Here is a 13191-nt window from a genome sequence, read left to right as displayed (position 1 = left end):
GCGTTCTTTGGCGTTTCATCCTTATGTTTTCAATGTACATATCTTGAGCCTGGACATGAATACACTATCATTAAATGCAAATCATAAATAAAAAAAGAAAAATCCATAACTCATTCTCATTGCATAATAGTAATTCAGTATGGTATCACAGCATAACTCAACAACAGCAACACCGATAACTGCAACTAAAGCAAAAAACCAGAATCAAAGAGAAAAGAGCAATCTGAAACCAAAGAATAAGATATAAACAGGATCAAACTCAAACAATCCGCCCACTCCAAGGCTCTCCAACTCCATTCATGAATCATCAATAACACTATGGACATGGAAAAATGATATTGAAAAGGAAGACGGAAGACCTATCGTCCCCCAGCACCCATACGTTCAATCGAGCTCATAATCCCACTTCGTCCTGGAGTCGTAGACGGCATGGCGATCGAGCGACCACTACCGTTACTACCACTACTACCGCCGCTGTTGTGGCGGACATGGCTGCTGCTTCCGCTGTATATACCCAAACGGCTTCGTTTCTCGATACCGGTGCTGTTATTGACGGGACCAGATGATGGTGGGCGAAGACCGCTACTACTATTTAGAGCGCTGGAAGACGGTCCGGATCGGCTTGTGCTGCGCTTGAATGTGGGTAATTGTTGTTGTGACTGCTTGGGAGAAGTCTCGACGTGCTGTTGGTCGATTGACTTCTTGCGTGCGCTGGTCTGGGAAGACGATGAACCGGAATATGATGATAACGGCGCATCTTGTTCGCTTGCAGAGTAGTAGGATGATGAATTCGAGACTTCACGTGAGGATACAGCGGCGGGTTGAGCAGCAGTATTGGCTTGTTGCATAGCTAGCCATTCATCGACAGCAGCGACCAGTTCACCCTTTTCGCAACGCTCCATCTTAAGTTCCGCATATAATTGTTCATTGTCCCGCTTGAGTGTGGACAGTTGCTCCTCGAGACCCTTGATTTGAGCGCCAAGGACCTTGTTTGCTGTCTCTAGCTCTTCGTTGTCTCGTCCCATGACACTCATCATACTCATGTTCGGGTTCAGTGGTCCAGACATAGTCGTATCACGCTCCGTCTTAAGGCGCTCGATTTCCTCTGTGACGTCGCGGAGTTTATTCTCTGCTTCGCGGACCCGTTTCTCCCATCTAGCTTCGTAGCTCTTTTTCAATGCAGCAACCTTAGTTTCGTGTTTGCCCTTGTATAACGTGTGTAATTCGCGAGCGACCCGCTCCACAGCTTCCTGAACCTCCTTTGCAGACTGCTCGGCAGTCAGCATGCCTGATTTGCCGTCGCCATCTGTCATGGTCGCGCTGGGACTGGTAGCAGCGGCTTTCTTCGCGGCGTCTAGTTGACTCTCAAGCTCGACGATCCTTCCTTCGAGCTGCTCCTTGCGCTTTTCCGCTTCGTCGGATTTCTTTGACAGGCGTTCCCGTTCGCGTTCACCGTCAATGATCTCAGCTCGTACTTCACGCAACACCGACTCCATTTCTTTACCGCGTCGCTGCCACTCAACCTGTTCGACTTCAAGTGCTTCCTTGTGTATGGCCTCATTTCGAGCCTCTTCAAGCGCTTCTCCCACGCGGCGCTCAGCGTCGGCAACCGCTTGCTTAAGACTTGACACCTCCGCTTCCTTGCCGCTTAGGCTGGCCTTCAATGAAGAAATCTCGGACATGAATCCAGATTTTAGAGACTCCAATTCACGGGGAGTGATCGATGGAATTGACATTGGCGTAGCAGGTGGTGGCAGGTCAAAATCTATCAGGTTGTACTTTGTAGGAGAAGGAGTCGGGTCACGTTGTTTTAACGGTGATCGCCGTCTAGGACTCATGGAAGCGCGATTGCTTGACATAGAAAACCGCTGAGAGACTCTATGGAAATAGTTGAAAGAGTCATTGAAGTCAAGGAGATTTATGCTATCGTCGCGCTTCTTTCGTTGAGGTGTTGGGGAGGTATCATCGATGATCCTTCGCCTACGAGCAGTGGCTGGTGTTGTCGCCTTTGATCGTCGAGAGTATCCTGGAGTTCGGTCAACCGCAGGAGACTCCTGGATATCGCCGATTTTCTTGGTGGGCGAGGCCACCAGTTTAGAAAACATGGTCATATCAACATTTGGCACGGCCGAGAAGGTGCTAAAGCAGGTATCATCCATCGCATCATTGTCATTAGGATGAGACTCTTCTTCGGAGGGAAGGATGTGAGCAACTGTGCTCATTTCTTCATTGTGTCTCATTTCCATGTAGCTGTGGCTAATGGTTGAATTATCGGCATGTTTTGGTTCGTGGTGAAGTACACTAGCAGTGTCATCATTATCACTCATTGTCGTGGTATGATCTGGCTCGGTCGCTTGGCCGTGAGATTCATATGTCTCTGTTGATATAGGTTCTCGACCAGCGACAATAGGTTCGTCAATGCGATCCTCCTCATCAACGTATATCTCGGGGCCTTGCTTCTTAGGCGATACTGTCGTTGTAGACGATGCCGTTGGCATAGTCATCGCTTGTAATCTATTCATATCTACGGTATCATCACGCGCTTCGTATTGGAATGGCGAACTTGGTGGACCGTCAGCAAGATCAACCGTCATGTCGTCGCCAATATCCGCTTCGACATTGTTATTATTGTTGCTTCGAGCAGGAGTTGTGGAAGCTTTTAGCTCGTAATCATCGTCATTTTCTTCATCAATTATGTCATCATCACTACCATCATAAGAGCAGAAGGCGCGTTTTGCAGGCTTCGGCGGCGCATTCTCTTTATCGTTCTGGTCGGTCGATGACATGATCTCGTCAATTCCGCGACGACGGACGGTCGATGGCGGAGCATAAGCAGGTGATTGTCCGCGTGAATTGCCAAAGGACGGCGATAGGGGGGATAGGGGTTGTGTCATGGCTTTTTATGACTGTATATGGGGAGGAAGAATGTCGTTGTAGGTAAGTAGCAGAGTTTGCACTGGAGTGTTTATAAGTTCGGGTTGATGTGATGATGTTGTGCCCGTTGCCCGGTAAACAGAGCTAGTCCTTATTGGGATAGTTTGAATTTATAGGAGCTAATCCGGATGTGGAAGTAACTATCTCGTAGGTTTCCAGTAATGATCTTTCCATTCATCTATTCGGTTCATGATTGCTTCCTCTATTCATGAATGAATATTGTTCAATTCAAAGTGTTTTCGCTGCTTGAGCTATCTCTATTTTCTGCTGTCAGCGTGGAGTGGGAAAATACCAGAACTCATCTTACGATGAGGAACTCTTCGAATCCTGAATGTCTGAGGAGAGAATTATGTACGAATTAACTATAACAAATATATGACTGGGTAGTACGGGTACCTAATCAGGCTTGAATCACACCGATCAGCTTTGTTCAAGTACCCTTTCAACTTCTTTCCTGACGTTATAGGAAGCCACCTCCTGCTGTGGTTTGGACATAACAGACGGAAACCAACCCATAATCCACATAAAAGCATACATAAAATACTCCTCGAAGATCGACATGTCTTTCTTGCGATTCTGCATACTTCTCGCACGGTCAAATATTTTCTTCACATGCGGCTTCCTGAGCTCCACATATCGCTTGGCTGCTGTCGTGACAGCTTTTCTCTCAGTTGCAGCCTGAGACTCAAGAGGGTTCTGGTACATATTGCGAAGTTCATGAGAAAGAAACAAAGTGAATGCTTCAGCATCTTCCAGAGCTTGTGATGATCCTTGTCCTGAAGTGGATGGCAGCGCATGTGCTGCATCACCGACTAGCACCACACCGTCCCGTTCCCAAGTCGGTATTTCAGGAGCGGTCCAAGTTGGATATATGTGTTTGATGTTCAACTCCTCATCACTGATTATCTGTTGAATAACTGGATCACTCCAGTGACGATACCTGGCACGCAGGTCTTTGATGATTTCTTCCCCATTGACATTGCGTAGATCTGTAGGACATTCCTCCATTGCGTACGTTGACCACCATCCTAGCTGATTACTCGGTTCGGAAACATGACTGACCGAATCACGATGAGATGAAGGAGAGCTAGCAGCTGGGAAGTAGCCGAAGAATCCATTCCCCCCAAAAACGAAACTCATTGTGCCTTTGCCAGCTTTTTCGCGAATATGCGGCGGGGCAGTTACAAAGCCGCCAATGCCGACTAATCCCCTAATTGATATAGTGTCAATGGAATGAAATCCTCCAGTAGAACGAAGTGCTTACTCATAATGAGGTGGATATATATCTCCCTTGATATCCGGAAACAATGCGTTCTTGGTAGTACTGCGAAGCCCATCTGCTCCAATCACCATATCGGCTTCAACTGGCATACTGCCGTCTTCAAATCTGACAGTGACTGGTCCACCATTTGAGCCTGCTATCACTTGCGAGATTCGCTTTTTACTAATAATTCCATCAGGAACTCGCGTGCGCAGACAGCGCCATAGTGAATGACGACTCGTAGCCACTGTATGGATCATCTTTCTATCACCCTCATTTTCATTATCGGCATCATCGTAAGCAGGGACCTGAGGGTCGAGACCCATCAGGAGTGTTCCGTGTTTGGACTTCAAGTTATATTTGGATATAACGTAACCACCAGTAACAATGTCTTTCAGCAAATCGGAATCAAGGCGTCGAAGCACATTCACCCCATTCGGTGCGATGCCTAGACCCCCCCCGACGATTAGAGTTGAAGTAGGGAGATTGGCTTCAGTTCTGGAAGATGACAAGCGCTGCTCAAAAGTGCTGTCTTTGTCTGTGTCGTAAGCCTCGTATATAGTGTAGACATGATCTGCAGCTGGGGTGGAAGGTCGCGGCAGGTGTTTCTTAAGAGAAAGATATGATGCAAGGCCCGAGATACCTGCGCCTATTATAACTATCTTCATCTTGCGGGCTATTGTCGTTTATTAATTCCTGCTGGCAAGGTGATCACACGGAGTGAGGTGATGTTCGAGGAGGCTATATTAATCCAACTTCAACAATGACTGGAGTGCGGCTTTGTGGATTCTCTGATGCTTGAGGTCGATCAACCTTCGATGAATAAATTTGAAGTGAAAGACAACGGTTAGCTTTTAGCTTCTGAGGATCTATGGATATTTGGGCCAATGGCACGTGGTCGGACCTCTTTATTTCTTAAGATGGATCTTTTGGTAGGCATCCAAATAATTGTTCTCGTATAAATTTGTCTCCTTCATGGCAGAATTTGTCTGCCTAGTATTTAATCTTTTTGATAAAAGTATGTATGCTATGTTGAGAGAACTCAGTTAACGTTGTTGTAGGAGGACTTTGAGGGTGACAGTTACCTATGGTACGTCCCGCAAAGCCCTAATTCGATGAACGACCGTACCTAGGTAAGCATCATACGCCCTTTCACTCCGAAACCTATCCGTTCTTCAATGTTGTAATCAGACAAGAATCAAATTTCGGACCTGGGTCATTTGATAATAGTAAGAATCTCTAGTTCCTTTACTTCTCTCTACCTATGTAGGTACATATATATATATATATATGCTCATGGTTTGCAAAGCTCATGTATCTATAAGGAGCTGACCAGAATTTATTCAAGATACTAGGAACAAGACACTGATAAAAAAAATAAAAATAATATAATGATCTCAGTATATTCACAATTCATGACAAAAGATGGTCATTTGGTTTCTATGGAACATGGCATTCTTTTGTACAACTTAAAGCATACGGTACACGTAGGATTGATCCACCACTTATGACCTAGATGCTACAGCTTTAGTAGAGAATATGTGTTCGTTCTCGATGAAACTCTAAAGCAGTTATGTCAGGGTAAATGGCAGGATGCTTCTCCGTAACGAAGTGATCAATCGGACCCACCGATACACCACGATGTGCTTTGAAGAAGAAAACAGAGGAGTATCGCTCTGGGATATAACCTTCTTGTAAATTGCGTAAAGCAGGAGGCACGTTGACCTGATGTATGCCCGGCTTAACAACGCCGTTGGTCCAACGCTCAAAGGTATCGCTGGTGTTTACCACCATCTCGACTTCACCCGATGTCGGCGTAACCGGCGCAAAGGTAAAAGGGTTAGAACGGTCCTCGCATTCGAGTCCACCAAGACCATCTTGGAAGAGAAGAGTAATGATCCCGAAATCCGAGTGCGGCCATGCTCGCTTGATAGTGCCAGTTGCCAGACGCTCCACGGAGACTGGAGGGTAGTACAGGAGACGAAGCTCAGATGCAGCGGGCTCACAGCGCTCGACGAGGGCGTTTTCGGGCATGCCGAATCCGACCTCGCAGGCGCGCATAATATTCAAAGAGACATCCTGCGCCAGCCGGAAATATCTTTCAATAAACTCCTGAAAACCGGGAAGGTCCTCGTTGGGGAACTTATTAGGAAACTCAGCATCTCCTGGAGGACCACAGTCAAAGTGTTCCTAAAGTACAGAGGATTAGGCATTGGGTAGCTTAGACATGGCGATGTGAGAAGTTCACGTACTTTCTCATCAAGTAGCTCACCCTTGTCTTTGGGAGCATTCGCAGCGTTTTCCTTACGGATCTTAGATGTCGTCTCGAGGCCCTTGCGGCTCCATCCCCGTTGTGGATCAGGGCCAGGAGGATGCAATATTTTCATCTTTTGTTCTTCGGACATGGAGAAGAATCGACGGTCCTAGTATGCGTCAATCAACTACAGTACATACATAACAGTAATGCGATGTGAAGCGAGCATACCCATTCCCAGATCTCTTCAACGAACTCCCTGGATACGCCGTGGTTCTTGAGACGGACAAACCCATGTTTCAAGAATGAATCAACAAGTTGTTTTGCAGCACGTTCGCGTTGCTCTGGGGTGCCATGAGTGAAATGACCGAAGTCAACCAAAGGCAATTGCAAAACAGTCATTTTGACAAGAAGAATGAGATAACAATTTCTACTCAGGCATATGATGAGAGGAAAACTGGATCTTCAGTGATGCCCTCAGGACTATGCGTACATCCCGTACATCCCGGCATTTTATATTCCGTCCCCATCAAGTTGAACATACGAGCTCTCCTCTTTTAGTTTGGGACTACGCTCAGATTGTCTCTCTCTTCGACAACCACGGTGGGGGCCAGGTGAGCCATTATCTCGAAACCTGATATTGAAGTATGATCATTGTAAGACGAACTCATTCTAAAGACACTAAGAACGAGAAATTGTAACCTCAGAAGGCGTTACCGTACGCTGTATGATGCTATTTCGGGAGAAACGGACCATGAATGGCTACCTTCGTTATAGTCCCAATATCAAGATGCATTACTCTCGAACCATGTTATGGCACGAGGCTTTAGCACAAGATCTAGAAGCCAGGTTGAGCTGAAAAGCTCGTATTCAATATAGATGAGGTGATTGTAATGATGCCCTGGTGCATCGCCACGCATCCATAGCATCAAATCCCGGACTATTGAGATATGGTCCCCCGTAATCTCAATTACACCTATGTATATACAAAATAGAGGTAATCCTAACAGACCAAATAAGAGATTGTGAGGACAATCAGATTAAGATGCTGCCGCAGGATCGTGGGATCGTGTGAATCTAGTGCGTTCACAGGCCTGAGAGTGATTTACACTTACCACCTGCCCAGTCCTCTTGATACCCTTGGCAAGCACCAAGGCTGCATATCACTCTATGCTCTACAGGCTATTAATCCTTGTCTATTAGTTTTCATAATATCTGAGTGTCATGCAACCATGAGTTGAAAGTGGCCTAAATGACTCGATATTGGAACGTATTCGGAGAATCGAGGTCTTCAGAGTCCGAGCTGGTATACCTATGTGACTAATCAAAAGGTAGATGAACACCATTGGACCAGAGGGACGACTCAGTATACCAACCTCAAGCCACTCAAAGTCCGGAGCTCTAAGCAATATGCATAGGCCTCCTATTTGACCCCTGGAAGACCGTTCATTTCAGGGTTCTCCCAAGTCCATTCTACACATGGCTATAATATTGTGTTACCTTCGTATGCTCTTCATTGTCTGCTTAGCTAATCTTAGTAGAGTATTTGTTGGATACAGCTCTTTAGATCGATCTGAAATCTTGAATCTATCCATATATCTTAGTAAGCTTTTCTTGATCTATCCCACACCCACGACTTCAAATGCAGGTGATTATTCACCATGTTCAGCTAGTTATTACTTATATATGTACATTTCATAAAAGCTTAACACGGATTGATCTGCACAAAAAGGCCCCCAAGTTTACTAATGAATTGTGGTTGATATAGGCATATTTGGATAAAGTTTCCAGCTGTCAGAACCGCAGGTTCGTATTTTCGGATACAAAACTGGGATGACTAGATGAAAATTGGTAGTATCATACGATAAATAAGATCATTATAGGTGCTCGGACCTTGCAGAGATTAACCTTGGAACCCTTCATGTAGTTCTTCAGGCATTGTAAGGCGTCCAACCCTATAATATAGACGCTAATAAGCCGTTTTGAACCGTACTGAACCCAAACCTTGAGATATCAGGTTGAGAGGGCTGGGAAGTAGTCTACAATTGGACATTGCCAAGTGAAAGTGAGGTGATAAGTCATCAGATGCACCTAAGCATGCAGGTGCTTCCAAGATGATTCGAAAACCAAGCTTAGGCGGTATTTTATATGTTTTATAGAGGTATGCTGATTTTAATTCATATTCCCCGCTGTAATTGAATTGTATACGTATGGAATACTAGTGAAAACCGCCAGATCGACGTCTTTATTTATAGGTTGACCAATGAGTTAATATAATACGCGAATCGTATGATCGTAAAACGAGTCTGTCAGGGATTCTGCGAGAATCTCAAAACATGATTGACTACGTTCTAACTAACGATATGACTAATTAAGTGTACCTTGTCCCGATGCACCAGTTCGATATGAGTACTATCTGTATGAGGAAGACGAGCATAATAGCGAATCTCCGAGAAGAGTAGCAGAAAGTTGACGGACAGACCTGTTTCTTCAGGATATGCAAGTACGAATTAAGGTCACATCACACCAACCCAGCGCTGAGTCAAATTCAGCCCCGATAATTGTTCCCTGCGTAGGTAAAGACAGTAGCTATGGCTGGTAATCTAATCAGTTGAGTTCATTGTCTAGATACCTTGCCGAATTGGTCACTTAGAAGACTCTCTACCCAGCTCAAACACTCTCTCAACGGCTTGTTTCATCGCCTCTACAAAAACTTCCTCCACCCTACCATTTTGAAGCGCATTGACCCCCTTTTCAGTGCACCCATTAGGAGTCATGACGCGATCTCTCACTTTCAGCGGCTGCTCCCCCCTCAACACCAATTCAGCCGTTCCCTTCATGGCTTGCGCTGCTAATTGAATAGCATCCTCCTCAGGCAGTCCCGTTTCTATGGCCCCCTTTACAACTCCGCTCAGTGTTGTGGCAAAAAATGCAATGGTTGACGCCCCCGTCACACTAGCCGCGTTCATTAGAGAAGGTGCTGCGGCAGTAACAGTGCCTATACTAGTCAAAATCCAGCGTGCCATTTCTTCATGTTCCGGCGGGATATGCTCGCTGCCCTCGCTGCTGAGTACAGTTGCGGACTGGCTGATGGTTGACGCCGTATTAGGCATTGCATGAACAACATAGGCCCTTTCCTCAGGTGGTGGCTGTTGTGCATTTGGACCGCCGTAGAGCATCTCGTGGATACGAGAAACGGACACGCCCACACAGATGTTGAGAAGTAGCTTGTGCGAGAAATGGCCGCGTGCCAATGGGTCCCCTAAAATCTTTGCAGCTTGACTAGGTTGACATGCCAAGAGGATTATATTAGCCTGTTTCACAGCCTCGGCTGTCTTGTTCTGCCAAACAGATATCTGCACAGGAGAGGGAGTGGAGCCGAAGAATTGGGCATAGTGGCGTTCAAGCCGTTTGACTGATTCTGCGTGGTTGACACAGGCAATGAAACGGGAAGGCCGAAGCTGTGCAGAGCTTGAGGGAGATGCGAGGGTTAGAGTCCGTAGGATACCGTCGAGAATGGCAGTTCCCATTGTCCCACAGCCAAGAATGGCCATGGTAGTTGGGGACCTCGACATTCTGGATTATTGCCACTTCCAAGGTCGATATGGTGTGAAAAAGGTCAGAATACGTATTAGTCAGTGCACAAATGATTGATTCTAGCGCTGACCTATGTTTTTGTATATGCTCGGGATGTACGCTGGAATTATACTGGGGATTGGATAGGGTGAAGGGGTGAATCGCAAAAAGGTACCTATTTAATCTTAGTCACGTTGCATTCGGCATTATTTTCTCTGCTACATTCAACACGATTGATGCGGCTGACTGATTAGTGGCTTTCGGGATATGAGATGGACCCCCTTGTCACACAGATGGAGCTATCGTATTAAGCGTGATTCGGGGTGGCTGCATCTCAAAGAACAGTCAAGCGATCCGTGCACTCAGTGCATTGGTGGATATCTGACTGATTATTATTACCGTACGGTATCAGTCTCGCCCAGCTGGGCCAAGAAGTGGCGCTGTTGATCCCTGGATCAACGATAGTTAGACGCGGAATAACCTCTTATGGTCTGATGTTGAGATAAAGCTGCGGGGTTGCGGTACGGGAAGTCAAATTTGGGTGGGTAAAGCCCTAATTCTAATGATTAGGTTATGACTGTACTTTTACAACTCTAATAGCCCCCATTTTCTTGGTAAGTAATTCACTATGTATCTATATTTTCATTGTTACAACCATGTGTTAGCCCTGTCACCAGGCGATGATTTGTTGCCAAAGCGAAACGGCCAAGTCGTGTATATTAATTCTGTATGGCCAAACATCACGTTATTTTGCCCCAATATGGTCAATTCTTCCCCCGCAACTGGTTCAGCTTGCGCCAGTCCATGCCTGCAATTCCAAACACTGATAATACGGCCAAAATTGTACAGCTGTACCAAACCCATTTTAGTGCGTAATTGACCGCATTAACCACTTCCCCTCGCATACTATCTCCCACCAGACCAACCAAATGAGTAGCTCCCGTGTTGACGATTTCCGACAAGCTCAAGCCGGGAATTTCGTTACTTAGTCGAGTCAAAAGTCGTCTGTTGAACACGTTTTGGGCAACAGAGACCATAATTGCTGGACCGGATGCCTGGAAGAATGTAACCGAGGCAATGCCTAGGGGTATATCTTCCGGTGGTAGCGTCTGCTGGACTATCACCGCCGCTTGTTGCATGCCTAACCCTATACCAATCCCCACCATCAACTGGAAACCGATCCACTGCCCAGCGTCAGAAGTTGGGGATAGTAGGGACAGCAGACCACATGCAATTGAAGTGATAATAGTTGAAGCGATGACTACAGGAGCGAAGAATTTGTATTTGCGGATATAGATACCCGAGCACAAGGAGAAAAAGAGTGCTCCCACGAGTTGAGGAATAGATCGAATACCGGACTGTAAAGCTGAAACGCCGAGCACGACTTGGAAGTATATAGGTAGCTAATAGAAATAGATTAGCTTGCGCTTTTGGTGTCGTAACAAGAGGAATGTTGTCAACTCACATAATAGGCAATGGCGTAGTATGGTGCATCAATGCATAGAACAAATAGAGATGCTGCCATAACAGTACGATTCTTCGCGATACGAGGCGGTAGCGTCGCACTCTCCCCCATCCAGGTCTCGTATCCGGCAAATGCTAGGAATAAAACACCGAAAAATGTGAAGAGAACAATGATTCGTGGTTCGTTCCAAGTACTCGAGACACCTCCAAATTGAAGACCTAAAATTAGGCAGACCATAGATCCAATGAACAAGATTAAACCAACAGGATCTAGTCGCTTCAATCGCTCCATGGGAGACACCTTGTCGTGCTTCTCGGGTAATGGGCGATATAGGAAGAAAAAAATGACAGCCACAGCAGCGCCAAACGGCAGATTAATGTAGAAGCACCTGCATGGCAACCATCAGTATCTGATGATTGAAGGAAGGAATGTAATATACTTACCAACGCCACCCAATGCTATCGGTTAACCCACCACCAAACAATGGGCCACCAACTCCCGCAATAATACGGACAGAGCTCACTCCGGCCGTATACAACGGTCGCTCTGTCAATGGAACATTCTTTGCAATAAGGATGAGAACACCACTGATTATACCACAGGCACCTCCTCCGGCAATGGCACGACCAAAGATCAATACAGCAGAATTGGGACTCACTCCACACAGCAGCGATCCCAGTTCAAAAATACCAATGGATATTAGGAATACCCATTTAGTTGGGTAGTCTTTGTAGAACTTGCCGTAATGAAGCTGGAAGCAGCACATCGTCAACAGATAGGCGGATCCATACCATCCTACGTCCTGAATACTGTCAAATTCATCGGTAATTCGTGGGATCGCAGTGACAATCACAGTCTCATCAATAGAGATGAGGAAAATTGTCAGAGCCAGAGCTATGCACATAACAACGAGCTGCTTCCGACTTAATTTCACCTGCACGTCAGGAGCTGGTGTTGGGGTTGTAGAGGTAACTTGGCTCGGATTCGCATTCTTCTCAACATCGGCCTCATTGTCCTTCTCCGTATTGCGCACAGATGTACTTTCAGTATTGCTTGCTGTCGCCGATACCTCAGACTCGTCTGAAGTGCCACCGGCATCTCTCTCGAGAACGGATAGTTTGGGAGACTTGTTTTCGGCGGTCATACTGACGGTTTGACACAAAAGACATACATCAACAAAAAGGAGTGAAATAGAGAGAAGGAGAAGAGAGGGCTGAACTTCTCCTAGGTATTGACCGTCTTTTGTTTTCGCCCAGACTTGATCCAGCCACATCTCCTGCTGACAAAGAAACAAATACCAAATCAGTAGTAAGATCCGCGCGATACTACCTAAGGATGGCGTATTTTCCTATAATGAAATGTTTAGCTGTAGAAACTGCCTAAATAACAGGGGTCTTCGGGATGTGGCCAATTTAAATTCTCCATCTCAAGACACGGGTATTCTAAAAGCGCACAGGCCTACCTGATGGGGAAAGTAGATAGAGTACGCCCTAGACACTTCAGCCTTGGCTGAACATGCATGCATAAAACTAACTAGCTGTATTGACTGCTTCGTATTCCATTACACCGCACATATAGCACTAAAAGACAACGTGGGATTAGGGTTAGTCGAATACGGGATGGTCACTTTGCGAGCATACGAATCAGTTGAATGTAAGTATTTATAGGTAGGAAAGCTGTATTTCTCTTTAATGTTATTCT

General features: G+C 45.9%; 5 protein-coding genes across 5 annotated transcripts, besides 1 other annotated feature; all 5 read right to left on the bottom strand.

Moving 5' to 3' along the window:
- Nucleotides 1-135: 135 nt before the first annotated feature.
- TSTA_122230 (uncharacterized protein) lies at nt 136-2894 on the bottom strand (the record flags this gene model as incomplete). The annotated part of the gene is made up of 2 exons (XM_002482434.1): nt 136-2683; nt 2711-2894. The coding sequence occupies 2 exons, from the start codon at nt 2892-2894 to the stop codon at nt 360-362; spliced, it is 2508 nt and encodes an 835-aa protein (XP_002482479.1). The 3' UTR covers nt 136-359.
- Nucleotides 2895-3354: 460 nt separating this feature from the next.
- On the bottom strand, nt 3355-4863 carry TSTA_122220 (extracellular salicylate hydroxylase/monooxygenase, putative; the record flags this gene model as incomplete). Its single annotated transcript, XM_002482433.1, has 2 exons — nt 3355-4144; nt 4199-4863. The coding sequence occupies 2 exons, from the start codon at nt 4861-4863 to the stop codon at nt 3355-3357; spliced, it is 1455 nt and encodes a 484-aa protein (XP_002482478.1).
- A 700-nt stretch (nt 4864-5563) lies between these two features.
- Nucleotides 5564-5588: a sequence feature (AT_rich).
- On the bottom strand, nt 5574-6906 carry TSTA_122210 (gibberellin 20-oxidase, putative). The gene is made up of 3 exons (XM_002482432.1): nt 6681-6906; nt 6448-6618; nt 5574-6385 (listed from the first exon to the last, which is right to left on the bottom strand). Exons 1-3 carry the CDS (start codon nt 6849-6851, stop codon nt 5723-5725), a joined length of 1005 nt encoding a protein of 334 aa, XP_002482477.1. The 5' UTR covers nt 6852-6906; the 3' UTR covers nt 5574-5722.
- Nucleotides 6907-8965: 2059 nt separating this feature from the next.
- On the bottom strand, nt 8966-10003 carry TSTA_122200 (pyrroline-5-carboxylate reductase, putative; the record flags this gene model as incomplete). Its single annotated transcript, XM_002482431.1, has 2 exons — nt 8966-9017; nt 9099-10003. The coding sequence occupies 2 exons, from the start codon at nt 10001-10003 to the stop codon at nt 8966-8968; spliced, it is 957 nt and encodes a 318-aa protein (XP_002482476.1).
- A 712-nt stretch (nt 10004-10715) lies between these two features.
- On the bottom strand, nt 10716-12771 carry TSTA_122190 (efflux pump antibiotic resistance protein, putative). The gene is made up of 3 exons (XM_002482430.1): nt 11934-12771; nt 11491-11878; nt 10716-11428 (listed from the first exon to the last, which is right to left on the bottom strand). Exons 1-3 carry the CDS (start codon nt 12761-12763, stop codon nt 10790-10792), a joined length of 1857 nt encoding a protein of 618 aa, XP_002482475.1. The 5' UTR covers nt 12764-12771; the 3' UTR covers nt 10716-10789.
- Nucleotides 12772-13191: the final 420 nt, after the last annotated feature.

The sequence above is a fragment of the Talaromyces stipitatus genome, genomic scaffold (genome assembly GCF_000003125.1).
Source record: "Talaromyces stipitatus ATCC 10500 scf_1105507295555 genomic scaffold, whole genome shotgun sequence".
Lineage (NCBI taxonomy): Eukaryota > Fungi > Ascomycota > Eurotiomycetes > Eurotiales > Trichocomaceae > Talaromyces > Talaromyces stipitatus.
This window is presented reverse-complemented; position numbering and strand designations above follow the sequence as displayed.